Genomic DNA, 23,555 nt, shown 5'->3' with positions numbered 1-23,555 from the left:
TATTTTGCTTTCAGAGTCCTTCCCAGCTTCCCTATGGCAAATCCCTGTACAATTATGAGGAGAAAGAGCCTGGTGACCTCAAGTTCAACAGGGGAGATGTCATCATCCTTCAGCACAGGGTGGATGAGCACTGGTTCCATGGGGAACTGGGTGGTACCCACAGCTTCCTGCCAGCCAGCTACGTGCAGTGCCTCCGGACCCTGCCACCTGCCCCACCCCAGGGCAAAGCCCTATATGACTTTGAAATGAAGGACCAAGACCAGGACAAGGACTGCCTGACCTTCACCAAGGTAAGGTGGCCTCTGTGAACATAGTCATCATACAGCAATTCCAAGCCCAGAGCCCGGTTGCCTTCCTGCCCATTTGAATCATGCTCCTGCCTGAGATCTGCCCTCCCCACTGGGCCTCCCTAAGTGGGAATGGAATTATGTCTATCTCCCAAGGAGGTTTTGTTGGCTGGAATGAGATGGCACACTCCTGACACATGGCTGCACCAGGAGCTGACAGGGTGTTCTCAGAGCAGAACCCTTCTTCCCTGAGCCATGTGTCTAAGCAGTAACTCAGGTGCAGAGGAATGAAGTCTTCCTAGGACTCTCACAGTTCACAAGGGGGAACTCTGCAAAGATCCCCTTCTGGTCACAGGGCTGGGTGGTTGGGCACAGAAACCAACATGTCACTGCCCTGTCTTCTAGAGATCCAGAGGGACCCAGTTAGTGACAAGCTAAACAATACTTACCAGTGGAGTTGTTCCAGGAGAGCAAGTGAAAGACCTTGGAGATTGGCAAGCATCAGAGGACAGAGGTGACAGCCCTTAGCCCTTGATGGCCCTTTCACATCCATGACAAATTGTGCCCCATTCTCATCTGCATGGCTCCCTCCTTCCTTATTTTCAGGGAGGGCACCAGAGGGTCTTTGACACTTCTATTCATGCTGGGTGGCTGTGAAACAGTTCTCATGGATTTATCTGTACTGAGGTTTTATGTTTATAATTTCTTTTTGTATCCTTACCCGAAGACATTTTTTTCATTGCTTTTAGATAGAGAAGAAGGGACAGAGAGAAATATCGATGCAAGAGAGAAGCATCAATTGGTGACCCCCACATGTGACCAGACTAGGGAGCAAACCCACAATGTAGGCATTTGCCCCTGCTGGGATTAAACATGCAATGTTTCAGTTATGGGACAATGCTCCAACCAACTGAGTTACAACAGCCAGGGTGATTTCTGAGACTTTATCTTCACAACCACCAAGGTTCTAAGGGAAGTAGTTGGAGCCTGTTGTCTACCTAAGAAACATCCAAGCTGTAGAAAAATTTTATAAGAGTTTCTTTGAGCCAAACTGAGGACATACGCCTGGAACAAGACCTCAAATGCTTCACAGAATAACAGTTTTGAAACTTGTTGTATGCATTTGGAATTAAGGAGGGGACATAAGGAAGATTCCATGGAGGTGGAGAAAACAAGGATGGGATTGGATTACAGGATAGTTAACAAGCTTATGTGCTCTCTTGAGAGTGGCCATGGCTCATTTCAAAGATGTGTTAGCCTAAATGCACAGAAACAGTGGACCGGGCTGGCTTAAGGCAAAGTTAAGCCTTTTAGTGAAGAAGTTACATGCTTAGGCAGGGCCTGCCCAGTTAGGAATTTATGATCAGATCACCCAGTGATCTTATTTACTGTAGAACCCTGTTTTTCATCCTCACTGTCTTCTTGATGTTGGAACCAAAGCTCAAAGAGGCTACCACTTTTACCCAGGGCTGGGGACTTGGGCGTCTCTGTTCTTCCTCCTTCTGTCACTCTCTTTCCTTTTCCTTCTCCTTTCCTCCCTCCACCACCTCCTCTCTCCCCCTCCACCACCCCAATAGAAAGTTGTCAATAACAGAGCTGGAATTCTAACTCAAATCTCTAACTTTAAAGCCCACATTCTTCCCACTTCTGAGAGTACTCTTTCCATCTGCATAGTGCACAACGTGGCTGTAGCACTGAGCTTTCTAGGGTGGGGGCACTGTTAGCATATTTTGTACACCACTTCTGAGCAAAATTGGCACATCCAGTGCATGGCTACTAATCATGTCTTGTTCCATTGTTCACACGACAGTGAATAATCTATTTTTTTTTTCATTCTACATTCAACTCTTTATTCCTTCCTTTTGTCAAGGTTTTCTAAAGCTAACTCCAGTTGTCCTCTGGCATCCAGGTTCCCTCTTCCCTAACCCCGGCTCTCTCTTTCCTCATCTCCTCACTCCCTCTTTCTCTTAGTCTGAGGTGACTGTGGCCAGCTGCCCTGAGTGCCAGGCAGACAGAACCCCTACCTTGCACACTTCTCTGCCCAATGGACTCTCAAGAACATGCCCTGAAGATGAACCCTCTGTGATCCTGTGATACCCTGTGTTATCTCTTTGGACCAATAGCAGGGACTCCAACAACATCTCATGGTCTGGATGGGCCCTTGCTAAACCTTGTGTCTGGTCTTCAGAATTTCACCGAGGAGAGCTTACCAAGAACTGACAACTGCAGAGCCCTGGAGTACCCCCTCCCCCACTTCTCCTGCAGGGTGCCAAAGCTTACCTTTCCTTCACCACCATAACTGGCTCCATTCTTCCAGCCTTTTCCTGGGACACTGAGCTCCAAGGTGAAGACCAGAGCCCACTGGACAAGAGTACAGAGGGGCATTTGTCTACTTAATAGAGATATAACAATCCCCACACTACTGGGAGCTGTGCTGTATCTGGAAGTTGCAGACAGACTCACTGCTGTCCTGGAGCCTGAAGTCTAGTGGGAGAAACAGTCAAGGAATAAGTGTTCAGAACACAATTTCAGAGAATAATGAGATATGCTGGTCACCCAGGAAGCCTGGTATTTATTAAAGTGCTCCAAAATATTCAGTGATAGCATTTAATATTTGACACTTCAAAAAACATTAAAGTAGTCCTCACAGAAAAAATTAGAACTCTGCTAGACTTCCTTAGAGTTATTCTGAGGTTGGCATTGTTTTTATTTTGAATTATGTTGGGGGATTTTGAATAGTCTTATTAAAATTGCATTCATTAAAGTCATTCTAAAACCAAAGTTTTTGTTTCATTTAAGAAGGGAATGAATAATTACTTTTTAAAAAGCAGCTATAAAAAGCCTATTTTAGTCCCACTCCCCAAAGCTGCATGTGGGCAAATAAAATGACTACAGGAAAGCAGTGTGCTGTCCCCAGGCTCTGTTAGCTGGTTCCTTCCAGGCTGAGACTTTGATGCGTGCTGCCCTCCAGATCCACAGGAAGGGTTAGGTTTGGTGCAGGGACTGTGCAGCTGGGGAATCCCACATGGGACCTGAACTGTGTGACCTTAGGAAAACACTTAACATTTCTAGGCCACTAGCTCCTTATCCTCAAGATTAGGACACTGATACCTACCCTGGGGGTATGGAGACCTAAGTGAGTCAAATAAAGATCTGAGCTTAGGGCTTGGCCAAGGAGACCGGACCTTGAGGTCCATTCCTTTTTGTGGCAGCCTATCCCATGTTAACATATTTTCACTCAACTACAGGATTCAGCAAATGTTTACTGAACTCTGGCCATGTAACTTTCAGTGAATGAGAACACTTTTATCACCTTGCCGGGAGCCGTGTTGGATTAAAGGCCTGGGGCTGCCCTTTAGTAAAGTCACTCTGTAATGCTCAAGAATCTTCCAAGGTCATGAGATTTTCTCAGTCTGTGTATGGCCTATAATAGAACCACTTTTGCACCCAACTTTCAGTGGGGACCTGAGGCTCACACTGTGTTTGCTCGAATCTTATACCTCTAGCCTCCCATCATGCTTGCTATGTGCAAAACTGAAACTGGAAAAGACACTGACGTTCAGGCTGCCTGTCACTACCAAACCTATAAGCAATGACTGATTTAATCTTTTATGGGTGCTTTATTCAGATGGCCAGCAATCTGAGAAGATGGTGGTTTCATACCCTAACAGATTATCTAGTCTTTTCTTTCCAGGCCAACGTTTTTATAGCAGGGAATAAACAAGGTGCGCTGAGAGCTTTGAGATTCAGGGAGGACTAGGTGAAAGAAGCTGCAACGTTCCTGTCCTGGGCAGTTAGCTGTTCCCAGGAGCCTGTAGTCATCTGTCTCTCCCTGGAATACAAAGGCCCTGATGCTTCCAGTTGTCCCCGGGTGGTAATCTTTAGCAGTGCCCCAGGAGGTCAGCTGTTTTCCCAGGAGCAAGGACAGGCCTTATCTGTAGTTTCTGAAACAAAAGCTTTAACATACACATTACTTGCTAGGCTTATAACTTTTAACCTTAAACTAAAATTTTCCAACTCTTGAGTCCCCTATCAAAACCACAGGACTTGTGGACATAGAGAGTTCCTTTCTGATCACCATCTCGCACCTTCCCTTCCCCAGCCAGCACTGAAGGGATGCTTTGAGTTGGCAGAAACCCTTTTAAAATACCATCACAATTTGTTCTGATCTATCAGACTTTTCTCCTGTTGGTGTCAACCCTTCTATACAATCTTCTTATACTGCTGGATGTTTAATCATCATTTCCAACTTGTGGGAATTCTCTCCTTTGTGAATCAACCCAGCATTAATCCCAAATGATGTTTTTCTGATCCAGGGGACAGGCTTAGGTAAACATCAAATGGAGGCAGTTTGGGATCTAGAGTCAGGTAGACAAAGATTCAGATTATCATATGTTATCGTGACTTTGGCACCAGTGATTTTGGGACATTTTGAGTTTCTTTTTAAAGTATGAAATGGAATTTATAATAGGATTCAATGAGCAAGGGCATTTAGAACTGAGCTCAGAATTCACATTCAATAAGTATTTGCTTTCTGCCACTCTGCTTTCTTCCTTTTCGAGGAAAAGTTGCAGTTCTGTCAGATACATTTGACTTTTTGTGTTAGCCCAGAACTCTCACAGAAAAATAAACATCCTTCCTAGGACACATGCTACATGGAGAGCTTAGACTACATTGACAGTGGTCCATGACTAGTCCACTGTACTCTCATTTTCCTGGTATCTAATCTTGGGAGAATTGCCCAGGGGTAGAAGTCCCCTCAGCCCTGTGGCAAGGCTTCTGTCCCCATTAGCAGGTGCCCCCTGCACCCACCATGTCATCTCTACCTCTTCCTGTGGGGAAGTTGGGTATGCTTTAGGGCTGGGAACACTCATGAACTTGGTGATCATGGACCAAAGCTGATGAGCCTCAGGAAAGCCAGGGGCTCTGTCTCCTCTTCTTCCTCAGCTCTGCATTCTTCTCAGGCTACTTTGCCCTGAAAAAGTTACCCAAGGAACTCAGTTACCTTGGCTCTTAGGTTCTGGATCCCTTCTTCCAGCTGGGCTGTAGCCCTTCAGCCACCTCAGAGTGCCACTTGGCCTTTTTGAAGAAAGTGTCTTTACTCAAGGGATCAATTTATGAGCACTTGTGACCAGGGAGAAGGGTTCAGAGGAAACCTAGGGAGGGGGCTGCTGAAGACTGTCATTGCTCAACCCCTTATTTCAACATCAAGAGAAGGGTCAGACAAATGGTACTGGAAATCATGTTGATTTGTAGACAAAGCTAGGGATAGTTCTGAAGCTTGGGTCAAGAAGTGTTTTCAAAACTATTCACAGTGTGATCTCTTCTCCCAAGATAGGCCTCACACTCTCTGCCCAACTGTCTCCCTTGCTCATTGTGGGTGCCCCCAGCCCATTCCCCCTCAACAGGTGGAGCCCAAGAGCCTTTCACCCTGTGTCAGATGGCTTCTCTCTTCCCTAGAGTCAACATCATAGTCTGTGCTGTCTGTATGACCCTACTTGACCCTCTACCTGCCCTCTCCCAAGCCTTTTGCCAACGCTTTGCCCCTGGCTCACTCCACTCCCAGCCATGCTGATGTCTAGGTCCCTTGTCTCTATATCTACATTGCAAGCTTCTGTGGGCCTTCTGCAGCTGTCTCCACAGGTCTGGATGCCCCACTCCTGTCTGCATGCCACTCAGAGTGCCCTGACCCTTGTGATGGAGCCTCCTTACCCAGCTCTCCATGTTCCCATTCACTCCTCCCAAGAAGGTATTTATATTTACACAACAATTGTCTGTGTGTCCTGGCTGAAATGCAGGCTTCCTGAGGATGGGGTCATCCATCATCTATTCTCCATTTATCTCCAGTGTGACCAGTGAAGGGCACCCAGGACTATAAATACATATTTGACAGTGAGGCTAAGTGGGGTGCTTGGCCTTGGCCTGGTCAGGGGTCAGCTGGTCTTACTAAAGTGTGGCATATATCAGCCAGCAGTATCTATCTCTGCTGCGGATGCCCATCAACACACGAGAAAAACATACACAGAGACAACCAGGTCCTGTGGGGAAATAGAGACAGAACGGCCACTCTCTCTAGTGGAGAGCATCCCGTTTCCATTCCCAAGCAGATTTTTATTGAGAATACAGACTTAGTTTGTGGATTCACAGTCTGGTAGAAAAGATAAAAAGAAGTAGATAACTTACAAAGATGCAGACAGAACCCCCACTGTGGTTCTGGACAGAGTTTGGGGTTTTATACTACAGGACCTAAAAGGCTAGTCTCGTTTCCTGCTTGTGCCTTCATATTCTAATCTAATAACATCCTCCAGCAAACAGATCTCACAGGATCTTGCATATTCTATGTCCCAGGCCTGAATCCCCCTGGAGTCCGCCATTTCTGGTCTGGGCTGCACCGCCCCTGCTATTTCCACAGGCCTGAGTCAACAGAGGAGAGAAAGGCAGCCAAGAGACTTGGATTTCTCACTTCTAAGAACAAGGACTCAGGCTTTGACAAAGCCGAGGGGGCAGGGGTTGATGTCCATCACCCCTTCATTTCCACAACTCTGAGTCTCTTCCCAGAAGCCTCCATGTGATCATGTCTGTCTTAGATGATTCCCTCCTAGGGAAATCTTACCCGTCATTGGCTAACTGATCAAGCTTAGGAGGTCAGGCACAGAACAGGCAGCATTCATGCCAGGGAAATAAGTTTTGTCTCCTTAGTGGCTCCTGGTCCAGAGGTCTCTCACTTAGCCTAAGTCATGAGGGGTTACAGCTTCCTGAGACCAGGCAGGCTGTCCTCAACACTAAAGAGAGTGTAAGTTTATCCTATTCCATCCTCCTTTGTATATTTATTCATTTTAAAGACATTTATCAATCCTAAATTGGGTTCCAGGTGTGGGGGTAGGTGTAAGGCCAGTGAATGGGCACAGAGTCCCACTCTCAAGTGTTCACAGCCCACAGTGGGAAGATCAGGAGAAGTATCTTCATGACACCTGAGACCCCACCCTGTTGGAAGGCAGTGTGTGTGTGCATGCGGTATGTATATGTATGCAGAGCCTGAGTATGTGTGTCTGTAATGGGGAGAGCTCCAAGCACTAATAGGGGTATGACATTTGACCTGTGACCTCTCCATTTCTACCTGGGCCTACCCTGTGGCTGTAGACAGTTCTCCTGAGCACTGAGAGCCCATGGCAAGTCTGACTCACTCATAGTTTTTTGCCTTTGAGCAGTTGTAGGCCTCTGGCACCTGTGAATCCACACAGACAACAGGAGAAAGACCCTGGGCTCCCGAAAGTCACAGTCACCTGAGACCTCAGCAGGACCACAGGGGATACATGGCAGCTAGGATTCCATTAAGAGCCTCACTTAGAACTGCTACAGCTATCAGAGGAATGAATAATTTTGTGTCCTTTCTTTGACAAAAGGTTGAGGAAATATTTGAGCTTTTCCCTTTAAAATTTTCCCTTCTTTCTGTGAAACACAGTGAGTTGGAAGCTCTATCTGTGGCTGGCTTGCATTCTGACAAGGCAGTGCTGTCAGAGATAGGGCCTGGTCCCCAGTCACACTGCAGGGAGTGGAGCTGTGGCCATAGCCCCACTGAGCAGGCTACAGCAATGCAGAGGCTCTAAAGGGGCTGTCTTTGCTTCTTGCTCTGGTTCCCTGGTAGTTTCTTGGAAACCTCTTGATTCAGGTGAAGGAGGAGCTTAGAGGAGTTGGAGAGCACTCCAGGAGAGTGATTTGCTTACTATTAATGGCTTTTTGAGGGATGTTTCTAGGTGTTTTATATGTGTTGTTGCCACATGGCTCATTGAGGAGGGTAAAATACTGAGCCTTCAGAGGTTGGTTTGTCCAGAGCTGCTGAAGGAACTGTCCAAGGTTTTCAGTGAACATAGCTTCAGGCTAAGCCTTTGATACATGAACTGTGACATTTACTGAGATGGACCTTTGAAGCAGTATTGAAGGACAGTGTGCTCTACCCGCCACCTTTAGTGTCATCCAGAGGCTTCTGTAGGAATAGCCACTCCAGTCTCCCAGCAGGTCAGTGTTCTACTCTGCAGCTTCTGTCCTTCACAGAGTCAGTCCCTCTATTTACAGCCCTATTTTTCCCCAGGTATAAAGGAATGCACACACTGCAGGAGAGTTAGGCAAATGAATTATAAATGCAGTGTAAAGGCCCCTTTTATGTAGTGGTAATACTTTGGTACCTAAATTCTTTGCAAATGTATTTCCTACTGGGGCTTGGGAAGAAAGGCCATATTCTTTTTAATAACCACATTATGTTCATGGCGCAGACTTACAATCATTTTGGACCACACTGAGGCCACATATATACAATGGAGAGCCTCCACCATGATGATGCATATGGTGTATTTTCAAAGCTTAGACATTTCAGGGAACAGGGGAAACAGCATGTGGAAGTCTACTTACCCACAGTGCATAATGAGCAGTTTACATGAATCCTGGAAATTAAATCAAGTCATGCATTTGAGACTGAAATGATGTCCTGAAAACAACCTTCATTTGTAAAATCCTCACTGCTACCATATTGGGTCAAAAACTTGTCTGCCCCTCCCAACTGTCTGCAGTTCTGTGAGTCTAGTTAGATTGTATTTATTCATCTACATCAAGCAAGGCTTGTTAAGCTTCAGGTCAAACATGCTCACCTGCTGCTGTTTTCATAAAGTTTTCTTGATCCTCAGCTGGGCTTCTTCATTTACATGTCCTCTTTGGTTACTTTCACATGAAAACAGCAGGGTTGAATATTTGACAGTGACAGTGACAGCATGGCCTGCAAATCATGAAATATTGACCATCTGGCTCTTTCTAGAAAGGTTTGCTGACCTGTGACATAGAGCCACTATGCAAGCCAGGCATGTGGTATTTCCTTAGACATCCCATTTGTTTCTGGGAAACAGAACTTTGTTCTGAGGCTGCCTGCAGCCCCACCACATTGAGCTTCAGGGGCTGCCATTCTTCATGAAACAGCAACTGAAAACTCACATCCAACCAATGCAGGTGGGTCTTGCCATTGTCATATAGGAAGTTCACTTAGTGTCTTAATGTACCAAAGAGGCCACAACAGGTATTTCCCCTTTCCTTGTTCTCCTGAAAGCACTGGTTACAGGACTTTGAGACATGATGTGCTCAGCAATAAAAAACAGTTGTTGTCCTGGTCCTGTATTCATGGTGGGAGAAGTCATTAGTCTTTCCAGAACACACCAGATTCCATACTGGTAGCACTGACACACAAGAGTGATTTTTCTTGTTACCTGGCACTCAAATGATCCTCATTAGAGGTTGTCTCCATTTCATGAGTTTGGGTTAGAGGTAGTTAGATACTTATTGGTGCGTATGCAAAGCAGCTGTCTGTCTGTCTGTACCCAGTAATCTCCCAGCCTAGTGTCTCCAAAAATGTGTTCCAGATAAATAAGAGCATTCTAGAGCAGCCACAGGACCCAGAATTGCCCCCATGAATATTTGAGTCAGATTAGACACCTGCCACCAGGTGCCACCAAACCATGGCTGAGACAACACTGAATTTACATCTGATAGGCAGGTGGAACTGTGCAGATTCCACTTGTTCACATCACTAACCTCACAGCACATTTGACATGATTGGATTTTGAATCCCATTCATGCATTACAATGGGATTTTACTGTAATTACATCATATGGTGTGGCGGACTCTGGCCAGCAGAGTCCACCTGTTGTGACTGAAGACAGTAATAAATGCACAGGCTACAGCAATCCTATGGAGAAAAATAATGGCGCAGCCATTTTTTCAAGAATAGAGTGCCTTGGAGCGCCTCTGAGTGCCTCGACCACTTTCTCAAGAGGACAGCTCTCTGACCCTTGCTTAAACAGGCTTTGATAGTTTTTCTTGGGTTTTACATCAAAGAAGGATTTATTATCTATTACATAGAATATTGTTGTCTACATTTTAGGTACAATCAAGGAAATGAAAATAACATGCAGAAGGGAAAGGCAGTGAGCTGATTAGCTCTGTCCTTGGGAAAACTCACACAGGCTTTGGAAATTACCTTAAAGATAGACAATACACATCTACTGTTTCAGACCAGGGTGATGGAGTTTTAGCAAGAGCAAGCCATAACAATCTGTATGCATTTTCTGGGCCTGATTCCCATGGGAAAACTTGGTTTGAAGGTCTGGCTCCTGCCCACCACCTTACTTCTGTAGGTTTTCCATGCAGAGCTGAGTCATATTTGCCAGACCAAAACAAGCCGGTCCCCTACAATATGGGATAATATCCATAGCTTTATGATTGGGCCTCTCCTACCTGGTACTGAGCTCTCCTTGAGAAAGGATAGTTTCCTCCCCATGCCCGGCACTTAAGGGATGCTCATACATTGGTGGCTGTATATGGAACAGGTGGGCACTGCCTAACACTTAGAGTGATGGCAGATTCCCTGACCTAAGACTATACTCATTTTTGGACAGCTTCCCTATATATTCTAATCTCACATAAGGGGGAGCTGATCCCACCCTCTGGGTAACCCAGACTGAGCTAGGCTATTCAGTTTGGCAGTGATGCCAAAGTTCAGAGACAGTAATCACACCAGCTTTTTCATTTCTCAGGCTTGGTGATCCCACTTTCTTCTCCAGCTTTCTGTAACTTGATTTGAGACTGTTCACATAATGACTGGCTTCCTTAGTATGTTAAGTCCCTTTAGAGATGTGTTAGTACCAATGCAATATTCAAGGTATGCCATAACTTATCTACACCATTATATTTTATTAGAAAACTGTTGTATCTAAATATAACATAATGTACTCACAAGTTCATTGATCAAAATTATGCAGCATGATTATTGGAAAGAATATATCCTTATAATCAATACCCAGTGGAAAAAATGGTGGGATGCCAGCACCCCAGTACCTCCACATTTCCCTTCTAACACCATCTCTTCTCTCCCATCTCTTCTAACACCATACATTAGTTCTGTCTATTCTTATACTTCAAATACATGAAATATACAAAACATGCTTTTGTGTCCAACTCTGTTTTCTCTCAACACTGAGTTTATGAGCTGTACCAGTATTATTGTAGTGTCTTTAGTAGTTCATTTTCATCACTTTGGTGCTATTAGCTGGGTTTTTAAATAGATTTAATTTGTAGAGCAGTTTTAGGCTCCTTCCTAAATCAAGTGGAATGTATAGAGATTCTCCATATGCCTCCTGCCTCCACACATGCACAGCATTTCCCATTATCAACATCCCCACTGGAGTGGTGCATTTGTTACAACTTATGAGCATGCAGTGACACATCATGCCACCCAAAAGCCTGTAGTTTAAATTAGGCTTCACTTGGTGTTCATTCTTGGGGTACATGTGTAATGACATATATTCATCATTATAGTATCATAAAGAGCAGTTTTACTGCCCCCCAAATCCTCAGTGCTCTGCTGATTTATCCCTCCTTCACCAGACCCTAGAAATCATTAATCGTTTTGTCTCTATAGTTTTACCTTTTCCACAATGTCATATAGTTAGATGTAGTATGTAGTATATTCATATTGCCTTCTTTCATTTAGTAATATGCATTTAAGTTTTTTCCATATCTTTTCATGGCTTAAAAGTTCATTTCTTTGTAGCACTTGAGCTTGTTTATCTAATGCCCTACTGAAGAAAATTTTTATTGCTTTTAAGCTTTAGTGATTGTAAATAAACCTGCTATAAATATCCATGTGCAGGCTTTTGTGTAGACATAAGTTTTCAGCTTGTTTTCCAAACAATATGATTGTTGGCTTCTAAAGTAAGAGTATGTTTAGTTATGTAAAAAAACCACTGAACTGCCTTTCAGTGTGTCTGCACTATATTGTATCCCCACCAGAAATGAACGAGAGTCACTGTGACTCCACAGCCTCATCAGCACATGGGGCTATTAGTATTCAGATTTCGCTACTCTAATAGGTGTATCTCATTGTTGTTTTAATTTGCATTTTCCTGATGACATATGATGTAGAATATCTTTTCATTTGCTAACCTGACATCTGTATATCTTCTTTAGTGAGATGAATGTTAGGATCTTTGACCTTATTTAAAATTGGATTGTATGTTTTCTTATTACTGCATTTTAAGAGTTTTTTTGTGTGTTTTGGATAACAGTTCTTTATCAGACATGTCCTTTACAGATATTTACATGAGTCCATAGCTCGCTTTTTCACTTTCTTTATTTTTATTTCTATTTTATTGATTATGCTATTACAGTTGTCCCATTTCCCTCCTTCATTCCCCTCCATCCTGAACACCCTCTCCAGTCCACATTCCCCCCTTTAGTTCATGTCCATGTGTCATAAGTTCTTTAGCTTCTACATTTCCCATACTATTCTTGCCTTCTCCCTGTCTATTTTCTACCTACCATCTATGCTACTTATTCTCTCTACCTTTTCCCCCTCTCTCCTCCTCCCACTCCCCTGGTGCTAACCCTCCATGTGATCTCCATTTCTGTGGTTCTGTTCCTGTTCTAGTTGTTTCCTTAGTTTGTTTTTGTTTTTGTTTTAGGTGTAGTTGTTAGTAATTGTGAGTTTGCTGTCATTTTACTATTCATATTTTTTATCTTATTTTTCTTAGATAAATCCCTTTAACATGTCATATAATAAGGGCTTGGTGATGACGAACTCCTTGAACTTGACCTTATCTGAGAAGCACTTTATCTGCCCTTCCATTCTAAATGAAAGCTTTGCTAGATAGAGCAATCTTGGATGTAGGTCCTTGCCTTTCATGACTTGGAATACTTCTTTCCAGTCCCTTCTTGCCTGCAAGGTCTCTTTTGAGAAATCAGCTGACAGTCTGATGGGAACTCCTTTGTAGGTAACTGCCTCCTTTTCTCTTGCTGCTTATAGGGTTCTCTTTAATTTTAATCTTGGGTAATGTAATTATGATGTGCCTTGGTGTGTTCCTCCTTGGGTCCAACTTCTTTGGGACTCTCTGAGCTTCCTGGATGTCCTGGAAGTCTATTTCCTTTGCCAGTTTGGGGAAGTTCTCCTTTATTATTTGTTGAAATAACTTTCCCACTTGTTGCTCTTCTTCTTCTCCTTCTGGTACCCCTGTAATTCGGATGTTGGAATGTTTAAACATGTCCTGGAGGTTCCTAAGCCTCTGCTCATTTTTTTTTTGAATTCTTGTTTCTTCATCCTTTTCTGTTTAGTTGTTTCTTTCTTCCTTCTACTCCACACCACTGATTTGAGTCCCAGTTTCCTTCCCATCACTATTGGTTCCCTGTGCATTTTTCTTCATTTCACTTAGTGTAGCCTTCATTTTTTTTGTCTAATTTGTGACCAAATTGAACCAATTCTGTGAGCATCCTGATTACCAGTGCTTTGAACTGTGCATCTGATAGGTTGGCTATCTCTTCATTGCTTACTTGTATTTGCTCTGGAGTTTTGATCTGTTCTGTTTGGACCATTTTTTTTGTCTTGTCACACCTGTTACATATGAGAGACATAGCCTTAGGTGTTCACCATGGTGGGGCAACCCAGTTGCTGGGTTGTGACACTGTATGTGGTGGCAGGGTCTGAGAGGGAACAGTGGTGCTTGCTCGCTCACTGTCAGATTTCAGTCCCTTCTGCTGCTTCCCCCAAGCAAACTGGGCCTTTCTGGTGCTGATTCCCATGTGGGTGGGCTTGTGTATGTTCTAGGACCCTCTGGTTCTCTCTAACGAACTCTCCTGTGAGGCTGGGAGTCTCCCATCACCTCAACCCCTAGAGGTGTTTTCAGTCAGTGGTTTGAGGCTTTATTTCCCAGTGCTGGGGCCCTGGCTTGCACCATCTGTCTCACTCCCCAGTTTTGCCTGGTTTATCCGCACAGGAATGTGGGACTGCCCAGTCAGCCAGCCACCTTGTGCTCTGTGCCCTGCTTCACAATCGCCGCCTCACTGGGTCTGCCTGTTGCCACTCTGCGCCCAGGGTCCACCCACTGAGGACTTGTGCACCCGGGGTTTGTAGGCTGCTGCCTTGTGCACCCGCTGCCACTGCTTTTTTTTTGCCAAGACCCCTCTCCTCCTGACTGCCAGACTCTGCTCTTCCTACCAGTCTGGATGAATGTGTCTATTTTAATTCCTTGGTTGTCAGACTTGCATACAGTTCAATTTTTTGTCAGTTCTGGTTGCTATTTTATTTCTAAATTGTTGTCCTTACTTTGGTTGTGTGAGGAGGCACAGTGTGTCTCCCTATACCTCCATTTTGGCCGGGAGTCCTACAGAGAATCTTTTTTCACTTTCTTGACAGTTTCATTTGCAGAACAGAAACTTTTAATTTTAATGAAGTCCAGCTTATCAATTTTTCTTTCATGGACTGTCCTTTGGCATTTTGTCCTAAAAGTCATCACCAAATCCTTAGATTTTCTTCTAAGTTAGTTTCTAAGAGTTTAATAATTTTTTGTTTCATATTTAGTCTGTAATCCATTTTTAGTTATTTTTTCTGAAAGGTATAAAGTCTTGGTCTAGATTTATATTTTGCATGTGGATGTCGAATTCTTTCAGCACCATTTGTTGAAAAAAACTGACTTTTCTCTATTATATTGTCATTGTTCCTTTGTCAGCGATCAGTCAACTATATTTATGTGTAGATGCTCTGTTATGTTCTTTTGATCTATTTTTATATTCTATCACCAATACCACACTGTCTTGAGAACCGTAGCTTTATGGTAAGTCTTAAAGTCAAATAGTCTCTCTGCCTTTATTCTCTCTTTCAATATTATGTTGGCTATTCTGGGCCTTTTGCCTTTCCATAAAAACTTTATAATCAGTTTGTAAATATCTACAAAATAACTTGCTGAGATTTTTACTGGGATTGCACTAAATATAGAAGTTACAAAAAACTGATGTGACAGTATTGAGTCCTTCGATCCATGAGTATATACATCTCTCTATTTTGTTCTTCTTTGATTTCACTGATCAGAGTTTTGTGGTTTTTCTCATATAGCTATTTATACTTACTTTGTTATATTTTTACCTAAGTATTTGCACTTTTAGATGCTAATGTAGACAGTATTGTGTTCTTAATGTCAAATCCCACTTGTTCATTACTACATGCATACCTCATTTTATTTTGTTTCACAAATATTACATTCTTTTTTTTTTTAACCAATTGAAGGCAAGACTCTCCACCTCCAAAGAAGATTATGATTCACTGTATTGCAGTGGTCTGGATCTGAACCTGTAGTATCTCCAAGGCATGCCTGTATATAGAAAAATGATTAACTTTTATATATTAATCTTCTATCCTACAACCTTACTATAACTCCTCATCAGTTTTAGGAGTTTTTTACTGATTCTTTCAGATTTTCCTTTTTACATTAAATTTGTTAGGGTAACATTTGTTAGTAACATTACATAAATTTCAGGTGTACAACAAAATAATACAATGTCTGTAGACTCTATTATGTGTTCACTACCTGAAGTCTAGTCTCCTTTTGTCACCTTATATTTGACCCCTCTTGCCTCTTTTGTCCTCTCCCAACTCCCTTCCCCTTTGGTTACCATCATTCTGTTGTCTGTATCTATGAGGGTTTTTGTTGTTGTTCATCCGTTGCTTTTTGTACATATCCCACATATGAGATCAATATTATGATCTTGTATTTTTCCATCTGAATTATTTCACTTAGCATAATACTTTCAAGATTCATCCATGTTGTCACAAATGGCCATATTTCATCCTGTTTTATGACTGAGCACTATTCATTTTTATGTATGTACCACTTCTTAATCCAGTCATCCATCAAAGGACACTGGGTAGTTTTCATGTCTTAGCTATTGTGAATAATGCTCAATGAACATAGGGTACATAGGCATTTATGAATAAGTGTTCTCAATGTCTCTGGGAAGATACCCAGAAGCAGGATTGCTTTTCATATGGTATCTTTATTTTAAATCATTTGAGGAACCTCCATACTGTTTTCCATAGCAGCTACACCAGTTTACATTCCTACCAGCAGTTTATATGGGTTCCTTTCTCTACACATCCTCTCCAGAACTTATTTTTTGTCTTATTGATAACAGTCATTCTAACATGTAAGGTGGTATTTCATTGTTGTATTGATTTGCATTTCCCTTATAGCTAGTGATGTGGAACATTTTTATCCAATCTTTTAAATTTATTGCTGGATCCTGTTTGCTAATATTTTGTTGAGGATTTTTTTTTTATCTGTTCATCAGGAATATTGACCTGTAGTTTTATTTCTTTCTAGTGTCTTTATCTGGTTTTGAAATTAGGGTAATGCTGGCCTTGTAAAATAAGCCTGAGAGTCTTCTGTCCTCCTGACTTTTTTGGAGTAGTATGAGAAATATAGGTTTAGTCCTTCTTTGAATATTTGGTAAAACTCACTTGTGAAGCCTTCTGGTCCAGGACTTATGTTTGTTGGGATTTTTATTTTTCTTTGATTGCTGCTTTTAATTTGTTAGTTGTAATTGGTATGTTGAGAATTTCTGTTTTTCTTGATTCAGTTTTGGAAGATGGTACGTTCCTAGGAATTTTTGCATTTTTTTGAAATTGTCTAATTTGTTATCACGTAGTTGTGCATAATATTTTTACATTCATTTGTATTTCTGTAGTATCAGCAGTTACTTCTCTTTCATTTCTGATTTTATATATTTGGGTTCTCTCTTTTTTTCTTGATGCATCTGGATAAAGGCTTATCAATCTTGTTTATCTTTTCAAAGAAACATCTCTTAGTTCCATTGAAATTTTGAATTTTTTGATAAATAAACTTTATTTTATTTATTTCCCCTATGATCTTTATTATTGTCTTTCTTTGACTAACTTTGGGCTTTGTTTGTTCATTTTTTTCCAGTTCCTTTATCTGTAAGATTAGATTTTTAATTTGAAATTTTTCTTGTTTCTTTGGATAGTCCTGTAATGCTATAAATTTCCATCATTGGACAGTTTTTGCTGTGTCCTGTAGATTTTGGATTGTTTTGTTCTCATTTTCATTTGTTTCAAGATATCTTTTGATTTCTTTCTTGATTTATTGTTGACCCATTGATTATTTATTAACATGTTATTTAGCCTCCATTTGTGCATTTTTCAGTTTTTCTTTTGTAATTGATTTCTAGCTTCATACCATTGTAATCAGAGAAGATGCTTGATATGATTTCAGTCTTCTTAAATTTATTGGACTTTTTTGTGTTCTAACATGTTGTCTACCCTAGAAAATCTTCCATGTACACTGGAAAAGAATGTATATTCTGCTGCTTTAGGGTGAAATGTTCTATAAATATCAATTAAATCCATCTGATCTAGTGTGCACACACACACACACACACACACACACACACACACACACAGTGCTGAATCTGAGGCTACTGAGCAAAAGCTTTAGGGTACATCAAGGCAAACCACCACTTTCCAGGTTTCTGTGGATCTCTGTAGTGGGTTGGGGTCACAGGTAGTCATAATTTTGAGGCCAGAAGAATTGCTCAGGCCCAAACAGACCAAAGTTTGGTCATGTGAAGTGACAACTCCACACAGGAACTGTGATACTCACTGGGCATGTGACAATAAAATGGCTCCTGTTCTGGAGCCCCACAACTTAATCTGTTCCTGACTCTTCCTGAACCTTTTCAAGGCCCTCCTAGAAAGTCTGCACTGTGGGGCAGGATGGGACTAGTGGATCTCCTGGGGCATTGCTGGTCTGAACCACACACTCAGTCTCTCACCACCTGAGTTTGCCTGGACCTCTGTATTATGGATTCAGACAGCTGACTATCACAGGGTGTGAGCTTGGTGGGATGAGCTGACACAGAGTCAAGAGGCTAGGGCCATTGCATGCTCCAGGCTGATTATATATGGAGGGGAATGCTCAGTCCAGGAAAGATTGTGTCTGTGGGCACAGTGGGAGAAAGACTCCGCGCAAGGACCCTGACAGCTGATTCTTCAGCTCCCTCCCTGAATCCATATAACCCTGTCTCTTCTTGCATGACTCCAGTCTGCTCTAAGCTGTCCTCCCCTCACAAGAGCTCAGGATGAGTGGCTGCAAGTGACATTTTGTGTACTGGCTTTTTAAGAGTCTTCCTGGGTTTCTATTCCTGGTAAACAGAATTCTTACTGATTTTCACAGCCAGATGTTATATGGGCTCCTTTTTCTGGCTCTGGTGCTTTGGACTGGGTGAGGAGCCCAGCATGTCATTATGACCCCATGCTTCTCAGGGGGGACCTTTGCAGCTGAGATTTCCCTCCAAAATTTCAATTGCCTCTTGTGGGTGCAGGGCTAACCCTTTTTGTATCTCTGTCCTTACTAACATAACAGTCTTGATGTGGTTTCTTCTGTAAATCCTTCATTATAAGACTTCCATTCAGCTAGTTTTCAGTTAGTTATTCAGGCTGATTGTTCTACATTTCAGTTGTAATTCCAAGTTTGTTCTGCAAGGAGGTGAGTATAACTTTTACCTATTCTCCTGCCATCTTGTATCTCCTGAGTTTGTATATTTTGGATATTAGCCCCTTATCACATCCATCATTTGCCAATACCTTTTCCCATTTGGTTGTTTACATTTTTGTTTTGTTGATGGTTTCTTTTGCTGTTTAGAAGCTTTTTAGTTTCACATAGTTTTCTTCATTTATTTTTACTTTCACTTACCTTACTTTTTGGGTCAAGTTCACAGAAGCCCCTCTAAGACCAAGATTTATAAGTTTAGTGACTGTGTTTTTGTCTATGCATCTTATTGTTTCTGATCTTACATTCAAATCTTTAATCCAAATTGAGTTAATTTTTATGTATAGTGTTAGGTAATAGTCTAGTTTCATTGTATTTTCATGTGGCTTTTCAGTTTTTCCCAACATGGTTTATTGAAGAGACTTCACCTCTCTATTGTAAGTTTTTGGCTCCTTGTCATAAATTAATTGACCCTGTATTTGTTGGTTTATTTCTGGGCTCTCCAGTCTGCTCTTCTGGTCTGTCTTTTTTTTTTTTTTTTCTTCCAATACCATTGGCAGACTGTTTTAATTACAGATGCTTTGTGGTGTGGCTTGAAGTCAGGGAGTGTGATACGTTGGACATTGTTCTTTTAATTCAAGACTGTTTTGGCTATTCGAGGTCTTTTCTGGTTCCATACAAATGTTAGATTTTTTTCGTTCTATTTCTGTTGAAAATGCCACTGGGATTTTGATGGGGTTGGCATTAAATCTATATATCATTTTAGGTGATATGGCCATTTTAACAATATTAATTCTTCCAATCATGAACACAGTATCTTTCCATTTCTTCATGTCTTTTCAGTTTCTTTCAACAATATCTTACAGTTTTCATTGTATAGGTCCTTTACCTCTTATGTTAAGTTTATTCCTAGGTATTTTATCTTTTTTTACAATTGTAAATGGGACTTTTTTCATTTCTCTTTTTGCTATATTGTTGTTAGTATATAGAAACTCAATGGATTATTGTATATTGATTTTATATTCTGCCTCTTTACTGTATTTGCTTATTGTTTCTAATATTCTTTTGGTAGAGTCTTTAAGGTTTTTTATATATGGGATTATGTCATCTGCAAATAGTAACAGCTTACTTTTTCATTCCCAATTTGAATGCCTTTAATTTTTTTTCTTGTCTAATTACTCTGCCTAGAACTTCCAGTACTATGTTGAATAAAAGTGGTAGGAGTGGACATCTTTTTTCTATTCCTGATCTTAGAGGGAAAGCTTTTAGTTTTTCAACATTGAGTATATTAGTTGAGGGTTTGTTGTATATAGTCTTTATTATGTGAAGGTACTTGTCTTCTATACCAATTTTATTAAGTGTTTTTACCATAAATGGATGTTGTATCTTGTCTTTTTGTACATCTATTGATATGATCATATGATTTGTATTTTTTGTTTTATTAATGTGGTATAATACCACATTGACTTATGCATGTTGAATCATAATTGCTTCCCTGGAATGAACCTCACTTGGTCATAGTGTATGATCCTCTTAATGTATTGTTGTATTCAGTTGTTTAGGATTTTTGCATCTGTCTTTACCAGAGATACTGGCCTGCAATTTTTTGTGTTGTTCTTGCAGGTTTTGATCAGGGTCATGTTGGCCTCATAAAATGAGTTGGGAAGTATTCCCTCCTCTTCAATTTTGGAAGAGTTTAAGGAGGATATGTATTAAATCTCCTTTAAATGTTTGATAGAATTCACTAATGAAGGTATCTGGTCCTGGACTTTGGTTTTGGGGGAAGTTTTTTATTACTGTTTTAATTTCCTTAATAGTGATCAGTCTATTTAGGTTTTCCAGCTCATGGTTCAGTCTAGGAAGGTTATATATTTCTAAGAATTTATCTGTTTCTTCTAGATTATTGAATTTGGTGGCATATAGCCTTTCATAATATTTTTGTATAATCTTTTGTATTTCTGTGGTGTCCTTTGTAACTTTTCTTTCATTTCTGGCTTTATTGATTTAAGTCTCTTCTTTTCCCTTTGTGAGTTTAGCCAGAAGCTTATAAATTTTATGTATCATATCTAAGAAACAGCTTTTTGTTTCATTATTTTTCCTATTGTTTTTTCTGTATTTCATTTATTTCCCATCTAACTTTTATTATTCTTTTTTTCTTCAACTGACTTTGGGCTTCATTTTTTTCTAGTTTTTAAGGTATAATATTAGATTGTTAATTTGAAGTTTTTTCTTTTTCCCAAGGCAGGCCTGTAATCCTATAAACATCCCCATTAGTATCACTTTTGCTGCATCTCCCAAATTTTGATATGTAATATTTTCATCATCATTAGTCTTTATATGGATTCTTCTTTTGAACTCTACTTTTATTTCTTCCTTGGACTAGTGTTGTTCAGTAGCATGTTGTTGTTGAATCTCCACATATTTGTTGTCTTTCCACTTTTCTTCTTGTAGTTAATTTCCAGTTTCATATTGTGCTTAAAAATATGCTTAATATGATTTCAATCTTCTTAAACTTATTTAGACTAGTTTTGTGCCCCAACATATGGTCTGTCCTTGAGAATATTCCATGTACACTTGAGAAGAATGTATATTCTGTCATTTTGGGATGGAAAGTTCTAAAAATATTGATTGTGTCCATGTGGTTGAATGTGTCATTTAAGGTCAGTCTTACTTATTGACTTTGTTTTTGGATGATCTTATTCAATGCTGTCAATGGGGTATTCAAGCCCCCTACAATATTTGTGTTTTTGTCAGTGTCTCCTTTTAGGTCTGTTAGTAATTGCTTTCTATATTATATTTTGGTGTTCCTAGGTTGGGTGCATGTATATTGATATTTTATGTATTCTTGATGAAAAATTCCCTTTATTATTAAAATATAATAGTATGTGTATAGGCAGAAAATCCATCAAATACCATGAACAACCAAGGTAACATAGGAACACAAAAAGAAAATGAAGAGGCTCCAGAAACCAAACTCAGAGTCATAGAAGACTGTGACTTAAATGACATAGAATTTAAAATTTCAGCTATGAATAAACTCAGTGAGATACAGTATAACTCAGAAAGGCAGTTCAATGATGTCAGGAAGAAAATTAGTATAACTTTCACTGCATCCACACAATTTTGGTATGTCATGGTTTCATTTTCATTTCTCTCTCTGTGTCTTTTGATCTCTACTTTTATTTCTTCTTAGGGCAAGTAGTTGTTCTTGTTACCTTCTTTATCCTGAAATCTATTTTGTCTGATATAAGTATGGTTACACCTGGTTTTCTTTGGGTGCAATTTGCTTGAGTTTCACCTTCTACCCATTTTAAGCTCATGTTTGTCTTTTACTAGAGATGACTTTCCTGAAGGCTACATGTATTCAGGTCTTGTTTTTTAATCCATTTCACTAGTCTTTTCCTTTTGATTCATTAGTTCAGTCAATTTACATTTACGATGATTATTGATATAGGAGGATTTACTACAGTTATTTCACGTTTTGTTTTCTGGTTGCTGTATATCTCCCTTGTTCCTCTTCCCTTCTGTTTCTGTCTGTTGTTTTAGTTTGGTGGTTTTCTATGATTTTCTCTGTTTCTTCTTTTTTTATGTTGCAAGCCTCAGCTCTAGATTCTTGTTTAGTGATTACCATTGGGTTTATGTTAAAAATGAAAGTTTCATATATAGGATAGTCCTTTTTCTTCTGGTTGCATCTTATCTTCATTTACGTGTGCAAGTTCAGTCATTTTCCTCCTCCTATGCTACATCTTTGTTGTCAAAAATTATTCCTTTTTATGCTGTGCTTTTGTCCCTCCAAATTGCAGAAGTTATAGTCATTTTGAAAATGCTTATTCCCTTTAAGCTTTATTTTATAATTAAGTGTATAATATCCTATTCTGAAATAAAGTTTCAATTTTCTGCTTCTGTCTGTCATCTTACTCAAAGTTTTGTATACCTATGTCTTTTTTTTTCAAGTAGAAGAGTTTTTTCAAAATTTCTTGTAATGCAATCTTGAGGCAATTGATTCCCTCAGCTTTTGTTTGTCTTGGAAAGCCTTTATTTCTACTCACATCTAGAAGAAAACTTTGCTACATGTATATTTCTTGGCTGATGGTTAATTTCTTTCAATATTTTGAATGTTTTATTCCACTCTTCCTTGCTTGTAAGGTTTCTGTTGAAAAATCTGAAGATAATCTAATGGGGTTTCCTTTGCAGTTTTATAGTATTTTATCTATGGCTGCCTTGAACATTTTTTTGTGATTAACTTTGACAGTTGAATAAAATGTCTTGGAGGAGGTTTTGTGCCTTGATAACATTGGTGTTCTGTTGGTTTCCTCTATCCGGAAGTTCAGTTTTTCCCTTCTAAAGGTTTGTAAAGTTCTCATCAACTAGTTTTTGAGTAGACTCTCTGTTTCCTTTTTTTTTTCTCTTCTCCTCATATACTTATGTTCCTCTTTCTGATGGAGTCAGGAGTCAGATAGTTCCCATAGAGTTTTTTTTTCTTGTTTAACTCTTAATTCTCTCTTATTTTCCTAGGTCATTTCTAGGTTTCTATATTTGCGTTCACTTTCTGTCTTCCGTATCGTCTGCTCTGTTCTCAATGTTCTCTAATGCATTTCTCATCTCATTTAATGATTTCTCAGCTCCATAATTTATGTTGGTTATTTTAATAGTTACAATGTCTTTGATAAAGTATTTCATTTGCTCATTGGTTTTCTTCCCGATCTCATTGAACTGCCTTTTTGAGTTCTCTTGTATCTCATTGTGCTTCCTCATAACTGTAATCACAAATTCTCTTGTCATTTAACTCAGTCCTACATGACTCTGAGTTTATTTTCTGGAGACTTTTTATTTTCTTTGTGTGCTCCCATGTTACCTTGGTTATTCAAGGTATTGATGGATTATTTCTTTGCCTATGCA

The 23,555-nt window shown here is 40.3% G+C and overlaps 1 protein-coding gene across 1 annotated transcript in view; it reads left to right on the top strand.

Annotated features, from left to right (window-relative positions):
* SH3RF3 (SH3 domain containing ring finger 3) overlaps nucleotides 1-23,555 on the top strand; it is a 473,665-nt gene that overhangs the window by 289,255 nt on the left and 160,855 nt on the right. The window contains exon 2 of the mRNA XM_045835238.1: nucleotides 15-290. Coding sequence (XP_045691194.1) covers nucleotides 15-290 — 276 coding nt within the window. The remainder of the gene's footprint in view (nucleotides 1-14; nucleotides 291-23,555) is intronic.

Source organism: Phyllostomus hastatus, unplaced genomic scaffold (genome assembly GCF_019186645.2).
Source record: "Phyllostomus hastatus isolate PE091 unplaced genomic scaffold, TTU_PhHast_1.1 phas_contig_2, whole genome shotgun sequence".
Classification (NCBI taxonomy): domain Eukaryota; kingdom Metazoa; phylum Chordata; class Mammalia; order Chiroptera; family Phyllostomidae; genus Phyllostomus; species Phyllostomus hastatus.
Note: the sequence above shows the minus strand (reverse complement) of the source record. Positions and strands in the feature narration are given on the sequence as shown.